This window comes from Triturus cristatus, chromosome 4_2 (genome assembly GCF_964204655.1).
Source record: "Triturus cristatus chromosome 4_2, aTriCri1.1, whole genome shotgun sequence".
NCBI classification, from domain to species: domain Eukaryota; kingdom Metazoa; phylum Chordata; class Amphibia; order Caudata; family Salamandridae; genus Triturus; species Triturus cristatus.
The window spans coordinates 299357690-299372294 of record NC_140586.1 but is presented as its reverse complement, the minus strand read 5'-3'; the positions used below and the strand labels follow the sequence as shown (position 1 = coordinate 299372294).

Here is a 14605-nt window from a genome sequence, read left to right as displayed (position 1 = left end):
CATTGGCTGAGTGGATTCGGGTGGATGCGCAGGTTTGGGGCTGGTGTTGGGGAGATGGCTGGGAGGAGAGGATATTGCTTTACATAGACGATATCCTTTTATACTTAATGCAACTGAAGCAGTCACTAGCACGCGTGGGGGAAATACTTAGGATCTATAGTAGGCATAGGGGAGAAATTACTTCGGTTTTCCCTGGGCCCCTGGGAAGCTGCTCGAGAATTTCTCCCCATGCTCTTCAGGGTGGTGCGTGACCAGTTCCACTACCTGTGCAAAAACAACAATTGATGGACAGAATGCAGAACAATGTCATACATTCACCCCAGTACAGAGATCTGGGCCTAAATCCATCGTTTTTTTGCTCACCATGCCATTCCAGTTTGAACCCAGCCATATGCAAATCAGTCTTGACCCTGTGCCCCATGGGAACAGTCCAGCCCGAACTGCCAAGCCAGGTCCTCCCTGGACTGGAAACAAGCATCCTAGGACCGGTTTCGGGCTTTCAGCCCTCGTCAGCCAGGATAGCTTGATTCCAGTGGCATGGAGAGCACGGGACTCACGTCTGAGCATACCCTTCCCACTCGGGGTGACAAATGCAAAAACAACAATTGATGGACAGAATGCAGAACAATGTCATACATTCACCCCAGTACAGAGATCTGGGCCTAAATCCATCGTTTTTTTGCTCACCATGCCATTCCAGTTTGAACCCAGCCATATGCAAATCAGTCTTGACCCTGTGCCCCATGGGAACAGTCCATCCCGAACTGCCAAGCCAGGTCCTCCCTGGACTGGAAACAAGCATCCTAGGACCGGGGCCTTTGGATTTCCAGGGATGGTCGCTCCGACTATAAGAATATTCTGACACCACTTCTATATAGACTTGAGACAGATACCACACACTGGAGGACACTTCCGCTCTCCCTATTGGGTGGAGTGGCATTATTTAAAATTATGAGTGTACAGATTTAAGGCAACCAAAATGCAGACCATTTGATACTCCTGCATATGTAATAATTGCCAGAAAGAACCAAAAACAACGATCAATTTATCAAAAATACAAAAGGTTAACATTTATTAAGTTTTTGAACTATAAAAGAACATTTATATTGAATCATTCATTCACTTTCATATCCATCATACAAACTCACAACCATACTGAAAACAGATTAAAAACATTGTTGTAATGATAGCACATTATCATGAATTAATTAATCAGCACAAAATTTGCAAAAACTATCAGAAGAGTGGCACAAATTCAATTGAATGGTTGAATTCTACGCACGTTTCGGCACTGCCAAAGTGCCTTCGTCAGGAAGACGGCCACAGTGAAAGCAATTGATGAATTCTTAATTTAGATAGTAGATATATGATGATGCACAGTCGAAAAAGGACAATACAATATTTTGAAGATAATCTCAAAAACAAATGACGATGGGACATCAGTTTATGCCGCAAAATACTGAAAGATATCCTGATGTGATTTCAATAAGGGTATATTAATTACGTTGTGATGCAGATGAAGGGACTAAATACAATTCTAATTGCTGGTTTCACAGATAATGGTGAATGAAATCAGAGCCTCCGGATATGGGGTTCCTTCTGTTTGCAGGCGTGTCTGGAAACTTACATTTAAAATGATTACTTTGCCTAAACTGACTTAGACCTTACAAAACAGTCTTGTTTGGATATTGGAGGCTTCCTTTCGTAAAATTAACAGTTGTGTGAGTAAGCTGTTTGGCTTGACCGAACACCCTTGGGTGGCTCTCCGCACCTTACAAAGGTCTGTGTATGACAGTGGGATAGCCCTGCCGGATATTTACAAATATTATGAAGCCGCTCAGGTTAGCACGGTAAATGAATGGACATTTGCTGTGATAGAAGACCTGGAATATAGACATGACTGAGATGCCCTGAGGTAAAGGGATATCTTCATGTTCTTAATAGTGGCAAACTCGATCATTGCGTTCCAGATGCGATCGAGACAGTGTGTAGGAAACGGAACATCCTTTTGAAAGAAATGGGCTGGGGACCCCCAAAAACCCCCATTATGGTTGAGCACGAAACTTGGGGCAGTATCTACCCTGCAAGGCTTTAAGGGGTGGGACCTGATTTGCCTCTGCTTGCTCGGGATGTCTGGGATGCAAATGGTATGGTGCCTTTTATACACCTTAGAGAGGAATATGACATGACTCCCTCCCCTTTCTTAAGTACTGCCAACTGAGACACGCCTTACGGGGACACTTTGCACTGGATGATTATACGATGGAGGTGTCTCCATTAGAAAGACTACTCCTAGATGACCAAATTACAACTAAAGTGATCTCCTTAAGATAGAGGACCCTCATGAAAAACATACAAGGGAAACTAATCCACTTACGAATGAAATGGCAGGCAGCTGTGGGCATTCTGGAGGCCGAAGAGGCATTACAGTCCAGAGGAAGGTAGCTATATAGGCGTAATTCCGTTTAATTCAACTCCAAATCTATCCCAGAATTTATAACACTAGAACACTACTACACAAGATTGTTTGGCTGTGAATATTGAATGCCTGCGGTCAGAGAGGGTCCTTCCTACATACGTTATGGAAAAGCGCTAGAATTTGCTTGTTTTGGGAGGGTGTGAAAGTTCGGTTGGGGACGGCAATTGGGGAGCCTCTTGCATTACAGGTTCAGTTGGTACTATTAGGCTTAGGGGAAGCTTCAGACCCCGAGACTTGTCAGAAGACTCTGGGGAACTTGATGTTTCTCCTAGCAAAAAGAGAGATTGCACAGATATGGGGTAGTGCGGCAAACCCAAGAGTACACAATTGGGCGTGGGAGATATATGTTTGCTATACCCGGGAAAAATTGGTCTACGAGGGGCGAAGTTGAGAAGGTTTATGGGGCGGGGGGGGGGAGGACTGTGTGGGAATGAGAGTCGGAAAGACAAGGGGGTACCTGGAGTCCCGTGTCCCTTGGTGAGAGTCTATTCTGGATATTTGGTAGGTTGTATTTTTCCTGTCACGTAGGAAGGGAGATTTGAGTGGAGGCCACTGCATTTTTCTATTCTCCTTTGAATGTTATTGTTGATGTTCGCTTATACACGTTTTAAAAATAAATAAATATTTTTTTATAGAAAGAATGGTGATAAATCACACATTAACATTTGTATATATTTATGTAAAAACGTTTTACATTTTTTAAAATAAATGCTAACATCCGTCTTAATTCACAACTTATGTGGACTATATTCATACTGCGCTTTGCAAAAAGAGGCTTTCGAACCACGCTTCTGTGCATGTGTGCACTATGGGCTAGTGGTAAAATGTATTTATTTGCTTTAACAAATAAACCATTTAATCGCCCAGTTATCATGGAGCATTATGAAAACGCAATCACAAAACGCACATATAGTTTACTTAAATATTAGGATAACCAACTTTTTGTTTATAAATCATGCAGGTATCTGTGCAAGTTTTCCCAGATGTCAAATGGCATGCAAGCATTACTTCTGTAAATCAAAAACTTGAGATTAGGCTACAACTTTGCAAATACTCACTTTGATGTAATTAAATGGGCAACATTCACAATGTCACTTCTGTGCACAAAAAAGTTTACATTTGCAGCCAGGCTAATATATCTTACATGAAGTTCACTGTTAAACATATGCTTACTTGCAGGAAAATAGCAGCTGAAACAGTTCACAAGAAAGTTTTCGTGGAGTGCGTTTGGCTACAAAAAAAAACTCAGATCTGTCATATAAACACACAATAAGAGAATGCATTGAGCTTAGAGTCAGCAATAACGTAAATGGTAAAACTGTGTCTAAAAAGAGCCGTTTAGAAATAACCAGTAGGGAGACGCGCGAGCGCGCGAAACAAGATGGCCGCCGTGTAGAGAGCTCCGGCGCTTTTTCGCCCGTTTTTCGCTATTAAACGACGAATCCTGTCAGTTTTGCGGCGCAAATGAGGTCGCTTGACTTCTTAACAACCTACCTGTAGATTGCTGTGACTTTCTTGGGATTTGGACGGTGTTAGAGGCGTTTTTCGGTGTCCAGCCTCTGCTTCCAGCTCTGCCTTCAGGTATTCCCAGCTTTGTCTGTCAGGGGGCGGAACAAGCCTTCAGGAAAGGGCCTGGCTTGGGCCTAGCCACTCTCATAGCCTGTTATAGCTGCTGCACCAGCTTTAATAAGGATTTTCTCACTGCTGCAGTATTTTTTCCTTCATTTTCTTGCTTTGTTGCTGTTATTTTTGCAATTTTGTTATCTTATTTTATTTTTATTATTATTATTCTGCTTTCGATACTAAATCAACATGGATAATAAAAATATTCAGCCTAAAAGGAAGCAGCAGGTTTCACCTCCGCCAATTAAATCAAAGGCGGTAGAGTCAGCAGAACCTTCATTATCCTTAATTTTAGAGGAAATTCAAGCGCTTCGTGTCAACACAGATTCTATTGCCTCAGAGATTAAAAATGTTAGAAAGGAAATGGCGAGTCTGTCAATGAAAATCTCTGATAATGCAATTAAAATACACGATAATAAGGCTAAGCTTGAGACTTTCACTCCACTTGTAGCTAAAATATCTCCTTTGTCTACCCGACTTCTAGAGATGGAAAATCGTAACAGACAATACAATTTACGCATTTTTAATTTACCAGAGGATGTGGAGGGTGGCAACTGTAGATTGTATTTGGAAAATTTGATTCCTGGGCTTCTACAAATTACATTTCCAGAAAAATTTGAGATTGACAAGGCCCATAGAATTCCTTCACATCGCAATCCTCAACATACCAAACCTCGTCAAATGATTTTCAAAGTCCTCAGGCATCATCATTTGGTTTTGATTCGAAAGGCAGCACGAGAGATTCTCAATCTGCAAGGAATTTTCTGCTCTTCGGCCTCAACTGCGAAGTCTTGGGTTCAAATATGGTCTTTTTGACCCTTCAACAATGCGTATCTGGAAAGACAATCTTTCAAAATCTTTTCAGCGTCCTGATGACTTGCGTCAGTTTTTGGATCAACGTTCACAGCATTCCATGGATACTCATGACTCTAATACTAGATTATAGCTAATTTACGTATTTTCTGACAGGTTAATGGGTCATTACTACATTGGGCTCCAACGGCTCGGTCATGCTTGTTAAACGTATGTGCGTTGCATCTGTGATATTTTTGTACCCTGTTTGTCGTTCTCTCCTTTTTAAAAAATTTTTAATCTCCTTTTACTTGTTCTGGAGCTACTATTTTCTCTTATTATTGTTCTCCTTTTCTTTTTCTCCTCTTCTTGATCTTTTTTTATTCTTTCTCTCTTCATTATGGCTGATATCCACAATATTAAAGTTGTTTCACTAAATGTTAAAGGTTTACGTCATCCAGTTAAGCGTACAAAAATCTTAGATTATTTAGGTAGTTGTAAGGCAGACATTTGTTTTCTTCAAGAGACTCATATAGATGACAAAATCTTAAATTATATGAAGAAGAAATGGGTAGATACATTGTTTCATCACCTGCTATTGGTAAAAAAAAATGGGGTGGCTATTTTTGTTGCAAAAAAATTGCATTGCCAAGTCTTAAGCAAAATTTCGGATGCAGATGGAAGATATATTATAGCTAAAATTAAAATTCATGATTTAGTCATATTTTTACTCAATGTTTATGGTCCTACTGCGGATGACCCTCTTTTTTGGTCTAATATTACCACTGAGGTTCTAAAGTTGGGTAAGGTTCCTTTAATTGTTGGAGGTGACTTTAATGTTATTGCTGACCCATTATTGGATAGAATATCTAGTACTAAATTTCGCCCTCCTAAGGTTTTTCATGCTTTTAAATCATTTATTCATACCACCAAGTTAGTTGACATTTGGCGTTTGCACTTTCCTACAGAAAAATGTTTTACATTTTTCTCTAATCCACATAATTCGCATTCTAGAATTGATTATTTTTTAATCTCCACACATCTAGTCCAATCTGTTAAGACTCCTAAGATTGGTAATATTGACATCTCAGATCATGCCTTGATTTCTTTTGTTCTGAACTTAACTTCAACTTTTACAAACCAAACTAGATGGCGTATGAATACTGGAATTGTTCTTAATGAACATAATAAGCCTAAAATCTTAAATGCCATTCAAGACTATTTTTTACTCAATCCTGAAGGATCCACTTCTATGGTCAATAGATGGGACGCCTTTAAAGTTTACATTAGGGGTGTAACTATTTCAATTATGGCCTATGAAAATAAAACATTCAACGCACGTATCAGATGTTTGGAAAAACAAATTGCGAAATTTGAAAGTCTTTTTATTTCATCAAATGATCCTCAATTTAAAGTCAAGCTACAAAAACTTCGATATGAATTTAACTCAATCCTTAGTACAAGAGCTGGCATCCAAATTTCTAGTTCTAAGGCTAAATTCCGTTTTGATGCCAACAGATCTGGGAAACTTTTAGCTAATTACTTGCGTATAAAAAAAGATAAAACGCAAATTACCTCAATTCATGGCCCTAATGGTAAAATTGCAATATCTCAAAACGATATTGTTAAGGAATTTTTGGATTTTTACTCTACTTTATATAATAAGCCTGATCCTCATGATCCCTCCATACTGGACTCTTTTTTTTAAATACATGTGATTCACACTCGGACAGGCTTGGGCTAGATTTACCCATTACTACAGATGAAATTTTAGCTGCTATTAAATCCATTAAAAAAAAAAATCCCCTGGCCCAGATGGTATCCCAGCTGAGTTTTATAAAGAGTTCCAGTCCCAACTTTTGCCTTATTTATTTCAACTTTTTACTTTTTTTGGTTCTTCAGGAACGATCTCAGGTTCTTTTACTGATGCTTTAATTATTGTACTTCCTAAGCCAGATAAAGACCCCACTCTTGTTTCAAATTACCACCCTATTTCTTTAATTAATCAAGATTGTAAATTGTATGCTAAAATACTTGCTTCTAGACTGGACCCTATATTGGATTCTATTATACATCTTGATCAATCTGGTTTTATGAAGAATAGATATTCTACAAATAACACAAGAACCTTATTACACGTTATTGAACAGAGTTCCACTTTAAGTTCCCCCGCAGGAATTTTGGCTTTGGATGCAGAGAAAACTTTCGACAAAATCCATTGGCAATTTTTATTTCAAACCTTATTATCATTTAATTTTGGTACTTCGTTTATACGCATGATTTCTGCTCTGTATTATGCTCCTACTGCTCGTTTATTTATCAATGGCCAAGTATCTAGTCAGTTTTCTCTTTTTAGAGGCACAAGACAAGGTTGTCCCCTCTCTCCACTTTTATTTCTCATTGGAATTGAACCTTTCCTTACTCATATAAGAAAATGTGTTAATATTAAAGGTATTAAGATTAAGGAGATTAATATCAAAACCTTAGCCTATGCTGATGATGTGCTGTTATTTATTAGTGAACCTATATCCTCAATGCCTGCCTTATTAGAAATTATTGCAAAATATTCCATGGTTTCTGGCTATAAACTTAATATCAATAAAACTGAATTCTTCCCTTTAAACATTTTTTGTACTCCTGATATGTTACCCATGGCTGATATTGTGTGGCAAAAAGATAAATTAAAATATCTTGGGATTCTATTTGCGTCCTCCATAAAAGCAACATTAACATTAAATAGTAACTTTATTCTGAATTATATCAAAGATGAAACGTCTAAATGGTCTTCACTTCTCCTCTCTTGGTGGGGTAGAATGGACTCCATTAAAATGACTATCGCTCCTAAAAAATGTTATACACTTGCTATGATTCCTATTCAATTTCCATTACAATTCTATAAAGACATTGATAGACTTCTCTCCAAATTTCTCTGGAACAATAAATCAACTCGTATTGGTTATAAAAAATTAAAAATACCCAAATGCAATGCTGGATTTGGCTTGCCTGACTTTTTTCTATATCACAAGGCTTTTATACTGAAACAAAGTTCCATATGGTTTCCTCCTTCTTTAAATAACCAACCTACATGGCTTCATATAGAGCAGTCTCTTGTGGATCCTTTTCCATTGACCACCTTGCTAACAATGTCTAATAGGTCAACATATGTGCAAAATCGGTTATTATTAAATCCACTAAACTCATTTTTAATGACCTGGATTCAATTTTTTTGACCCCTATGATTCATACTGAAGATATGTTATTGTGGCATAGTAATGCGATTAAATTGAATAGAAATGTTAATTTTTGGAATGCTTGGATTAAAGCTGGTATCTTTTATCTTAAAGATATCTATTTCGACAATATTTTTATTTCTTTTGAAGCTTTACAAATGAAATTTAGTTTACCTCAATCTGATTTTATTAAATATCAGTCTTTATGTAATTAAATTTTAGACTCCTTCCCTCATGGTATTCCGTTTAATGTTAAAGCAGATTTAGCACTATATATTCGAACTATCTCTACGTCATCACATACTGTCTCTATTTTATATAAAAAATTATCTAATTCTATAGGAAACAATTTAAATATTATTTCAACATTTTGAAATGCTGAGCTTTCACTTTCTTTGCCCAACGATACTTGAACGACTGTTTGGCTTAATAGTATTTCAGGCTGGCTGCCTGTTTCACTTTACCAAACCAATTCTTATATTTAATTTAATTGTTTATGGACCCCAGTACGTTTATTTCGTGCTAAACTGATGCAAGACAACATTTGTTGGCATTGTAAATTACTTCCTGGATCATTACGACATATGCTTTTTGAATGTCCATTAATTTTTTAATTTTGGTCTTTTGTTTGGGATATTATTCAACAAATATTTCATATTCATGAGGTTATTTCTTACAAAATATTAATATGTAAATCTGTTGGTCTTTTGCATAACTTAACTGAATTAGAAGGTAAACTGGTTAATTTCCTACTGTCAGCTGCTTTAAAGTCCATTACATTTTGCTGGAAGGATATTTCGTCTTTATCGGTTCATTCTTGGTGATCATGGGTCATTTTTACAAGAAGAGGTGCTCAATTATCCCTGAAAGGGATCAATCATAACTCTAATTTGTTTCACTCTTTTTGGTTACCTATAGATGTATACTTATCTTTATAATTGTATATTTATACTTGATCCACCGTTTTACAGTCATTCTACTTAAAGCCTTATATGATGAACGTAGCTCTTTTTTATAATAAGTTGACATTGCAATTTTTCATGGCTCCCTCCCTTCCCTTCTTTTTAGTTTATCTTCCCTCCTTTAATTGATTATTTATACTTCTTTACCTAATGTAATTTAGGGATGCTTGTGGAAATTTCTTATTTTATATAGGTATTTTCGCTTATGATACATTTTTTCTGTATTGTCTGTATTTGTTCATTATTAAGAAAAATGTAATAAAACATTTTGAACTCAAAAAAAAAAAAAAAGAAAAGAAATAACCAGTAAACTTTTATTAGTAAAGAAAGGAGCATGAAACATAGTGATTAGGACTTTATGGTTACCATCAAAAGTAAAATTATAAATGTAAGGGACAATTGTGTGGGGTAGAATTGTGCCACAGTTTTAGCGCTAGCACAAAAATGTCATACATAGCTGAAAGTAATTCTTTAGCTGTAGATGGCCAGGGAGGTGATGGCATGTTAAACAAGCATTGACATAGCCAATAGGTCTCGCTTTTGGGACCTTATAAGTATTTAGTTATGCAGCACAATATCCTTGGTGCAACAACATTAACTGTTGCATGGTTAAACACTTGTAAGGCCCCAAAGGTGAGACCTATTGGCCCTACCTCACTGTAAACTGAAACAGCTGGTAAAAAGATGTTTTAAGCAGAATGGTTCATGTCGTTAATGTGGCTATAAGTCGGAAAGTATAGAACATACCTGTATCTGCCCTAACTTATTAAGTCTGCGCAAACAGCATCTCTGAAGATTTTTCAACGAGGCAAGTACACAATCTACTAGAGCAAGCAATCAATCACTGTTTTTATAACCAACTCCCATCTCTTATTAGTGCTTTAACGAAATTTGCAGACCTCGCTTAAGTAGCCTGGGTTCTTAAGTTACCTGACGTATTTCGCTCAAAATACTTTATGTGCTTCTTGTTTTTAACGATCAGTTGCTTATAAATTGTATCAAAAGTGATGAGTTTAGGTGCATTTGTATCTCTTGTTTTAGAAGCGAACATTTATTGTAATCTGATTTCATAAATGCAATAAACTCATCTGGCTACCAATGAGAAGGGGAGCTTGAGAAAGATGGAGGGGGAGACAAGAAATGGAAGGCCTGAGACATAAATGAGAGAAATGATGGGGCGTGGCTGATGTAAATCTTATGGAAGTTAGTTCCCCTATGTAATGAAATACTGGTTATAAAAGGAGGGGGTGTACAGGAGGACAAAGCCTGTTTTGCAAGACGGTTAATACCCAGGTGACAACATTAAAGTGTTTTGAGCAGCCACTTCCACAAATAGCCGGGCAGTATTCTTAGTCCCTGGCACCCGGAAGAGGCGCCCGACAATTTCCTGGCAACAGAGCTGAATGAAGCGAAAGGCCGAGCCGGGAGTCAGGCACCAAAATAGCCGCAGAGACAATATTAATATGGACAGTGCACACGTCTGCAAAGCCTGCTTGATGCCGTCTGGGGCCAGAGGGCGAGGAGCATCCACAATCGGAAAGGAAGGGGGTGGGGGGAATCGGAGCGGAGAAAGATGGCTGGGGGAGATTTTCGGCCCAATAAAGGTCGTCGTATGGTACACAACAGCACCTGGGCTTCCGTGTGCGCCTAGACACGCCCGTGCGCTTCACTACAGCACAGGCCAGAACAAGGCACCTTCTGAAACACAAACAAACTCCAGAATCTGGGGCACTGTAGCGTGCAGAGGAAGCCCTCAAGCGACGCACTAAGAAAAAATATTCGGTTTTAAATTCAGCACAACAGTACCATATGCTGAAAAAGAATCCTTTGGGGCGTCTACCTTTTGACTCACTGTGGCATTAACGAGAGTCGCTTCTCTAAATGCCCACTGATAACACCTATGCCTTTGGGGCGATTAGGGCCTTTCGCGCACGCGCTGTGCACTTCTGACGTACAGAAAGATCTACACAGATTACAGGATGCCAACTTGAGATAGACCGCCAGGAATTGTCATACAGGCAGGTAGCGCAAGAAGAAAACAAAACGGGCATTAGCTGCGCGGCCGTGAAAGTGAAAGCGATCGTGGTACGTGCATGATCGCTGCAAGTTAAAACAAGCATTGGCCGCGCGGCCGTGAAAGTAACGTGACAGCGCGGCCGTGAAAGCGAAAGTTATCGCAGGGACGCGTTCTGTGGTGGGGGAGAGGCAGAGCGAGCCATGAGGGAGGAAAGACAGATGGCGGCTGCGCGCGTGCACGCGTTCATGAACGCAAGCTTGAGGCCAGGAAAAGCCTCTGGTAGCACTTTGAAAACGCACTAACTAAATGTCTCGCAGAGCAATGCATGGGCTGGCTCAGGCGAGACCTAATAAATGGACAGAGCTTGGGATTGCAATTAACGACTAAAGCTTTAAATAAGACCTAAAGTAATGTTTTTTGTGGAATTGTCTTCTGGTTTGTCCAAAAGATGACAAGACTCTCACTTGTTAATGAGCAAGTCTGCTGCAGAATATACTTTTTACAAACCAAAACTTATTTTTGTTCCCTGGTTTTGCTTCTGTTTTTCTGTTCACTATACATTTAGGCTATAAGAGCCATGCTCTCTGCATTGAATAAAATATATTTAACCTTAGTTGCATAATGTGTTTTGCTGGTGTGGCCTAAACCCCCACCAAACACACAACGTATAAAATGAATAGTTTGAGTCTGAATGACCAATGTGAGGAGGACCCAGCTAAGTTATTAACAGGCTAATGGAGTCATGTGGCTAATGGAGTGATGTAGGGGCAAGATGGGATCTCTGAACATATTATCTAAAAGTAGGTTTTATTAAGCTATAAAGGAATTCAGTTCACGTAGCTCCAAAACAGGGATTTGATGCAGGCATTAACTATTCCTGGAGCCCATTGCTTCAAGAGATGGTAGTATCCAAACAAGACCAAAAGCTGGCAGAAAAAATAGGGGGAAAATAGGAAGAAATCTTAGAATCTGAGAACTTTAACTGATCAATTAATATAAAATGAGCAGCCTGAGAAACACCGAGGACAAGAGACTTTAGAGAGAAATCTTTCATAACCGATAGGGCAATGTGTCTTATGCTGTTTTCATCAGTTAATAAAGAAGTATAGTGGTGTTGTAAAATATCTTTCGATCAATTATTCAATTATTGAACTTCTTTAATCAGCATTGAGTGCCTTCTTTATTCCAGATTACTTTCAGTATTGAGAGGAAAGCAGGAATATGGCAATTTGAGTTATGGGCATGTAAAATGGCTGTGATATCTGATTCTAAGAAAAAGAAAGGGACATTTGCTCATAAAGTCATTATGTGATTAAAACAATGATGTAGACTAATGTAATGATGCAAAAAATGTACATTTGCTTAAAGAAATGCTAGATACTATTCTCTTCTTTTCGATATCTAACAGACTAAGAAACAGCCCTGGTACAACAGCACATTAGCTTCCCGGCGGAAACGGCTCACGGCACACTTTGAGGATCTGGAGCAGTGCTACTTCTCCACCAGGATGTCCCGTGTCTCAGGTACTCACCCTGCTGACTTGAAAGGTTCTTATTGTATCCAAAATAAAGACGTCCAAGGCCCAGTTTGGGACGATATTGGCTTCAAGGGAATTTTCGTTGAATTAAACTGCATTGACATAGCTGTATGACTTTCAAAATAGAAATGCATAGATTGTGAAAAATTCGAATTGAAATGCTTTGACCATGTTGTGATCTGTGATTCTGAGATATGACTAGTGCAGGTCAGAAAGTTTGTGCATTGATAGTACGGTTGTGCAACTCTTAGTCTTAGGCAGATGTTACATGATGGAAATGAGGATGTATAATAATCTTTAACTTCCAATTTTGTAAAAAGAAAGGCTAAATGCTGTGCCAGCATAGTCTACAAACCCCAAAAGGCTGTCTTTTTTTATCCAATTTATCGGAATAACTATCAACAAAATGCAAAGATATTGCAATCATGATTCAGACTTCTTGATGAATAGATGGTGGTACCGTGATCTTTCGTTTACAAAGCTACCGTGAGCTTTCTTTTCTTTGTGCAGAAAAGGGAACATAGTTGCACAGAGGCTCACCAGATAAAAAGCAGGTCTTGAGTAGTTGAACCTGTACTGGACACCACCACTTATAGCAGTTAAAGGATATGGTCAATCATTGCCCTTTACCATCTTTCAGTGAATGTACTCGTCTGTCAATGCACTGTGAGCTCATAGCACTGCTGCTAACATTGGGCGGGTGAGTTTACTGTAGGAGATATCAACTGGTACGTCTATTTTTTATCATTTGGTCTAATCTATTTGTTGAAAAGTAATATCACATCCAAGAAACACTGTGTTCGAGGGATATGAGCTGCAGATTACACACTTTTGCATAGATCGCCATCTGGTGTTGGGCCCGGATGTTTGCAGTTTGTTTTTTCTTCTTGGTAAGTCTATGGAAGTTACGAGGTCGGTGACTCCTCCCTTGGATCGTATTGCGCATGGGCTTCGGCTCCATCCTCAGATTGTTTTTCCCGCCATCGGGCTCGGATGTAATACTTCGCGCTCTGGTTCCGAACTTTTCCAGTTCGCCGATCGAAGCGGAATCCTCGCTTATCGCGGAATTGTTCAGATCCAGATCTCCTTAATCACCTTCTCTTCGACACATCTTCGATTCCAGTCGTCGACGGCGGCCTTCGGGCCTACCCAATCTCCGGTCCCGGCTGATGGAAAGAACTCCTTTCAAGAAGTGCCCTCGATGTGGGTCCAAATTCCCCCACACCGATCTTCATGAGGTGTGCAACCTCTGCCTCTCCCCTGAACACGAGGCTCGAGACTGTCCGGCCTGCAAGTCATTCAGATCGAAAAAGACTATTCGAGATTGAAGAGCCAGACGAAACCTGGCGCACTCCTCGACGTCCGTTCCGGTCGACATCTTCGGGGACTATGTCGAAGATCTGGGACAGCAGCACACCGAAGAAGACCTCGTCAGTGCTTCCGAAGCCGACGACTCCGATGTGGAGGACATCACCCCGGCGCAGAGGGTCGTGAGTACTATACCCCCTCCCACACCCGCGCCCACACCCAAAAAGGCTTCGGTCACGCCTTCGCCTCCGGGCCTAGGCAGGACCAGAGACACGGCTTCACACATCCCACCTTCGGGCCCGGTGAAGAAGCCAAATCAGCCTTCCGGCGGCTCGGGCTCGAGCCAGCCCTCCAGCGGTGCCGAGAAACACTCTTCGGCACCGATAAAGAAACCGGCCTCTACCTCGACACCGAACTCCGCACCGAAGTCCTCGGTGTCGAAACCCAGCCTTTCCGTGCCGACGCCATCTTCGGTACTTCCACGCCGAAGCCCACCTCGGCGCCTACTAAGAAAACGGAGGTTCCCAAGCCCAGTGCTAGGCACGGCACGGACAAGCCTAAAAAGTCATCGGCCCCGATACCTTCGGCGCCGACAAAACAAACATTGTCTCAGGAACTGTTTACACCGGATCCCTTGCAAAAGACTCTTACCAAGGA

The 14605-nt window shown here is 39.9% G+C and overlaps 1 protein-coding gene across 2 annotated transcripts in view; it reads left to right on the top strand.

The window, feature by feature from the left end:
- The window catches only part of COP1 (COP1 E3 ubiquitin ligase), a 689508-nt gene that overhangs the window by 205604 nt on the left and 469299 nt on the right, over positions 1–14605 (top strand). For both annotated transcript variants that reach the window (XM_085601600.1, XM_085601601.1), the window contains exon 10: positions 12512–12626. In XM_085601600.1, coding sequence (XP_085457726.1) covers positions 12512–12626 — 115 coding nt within the window. The remainder of the gene's footprint in view (positions 1–12511; positions 12627–14605) is intronic.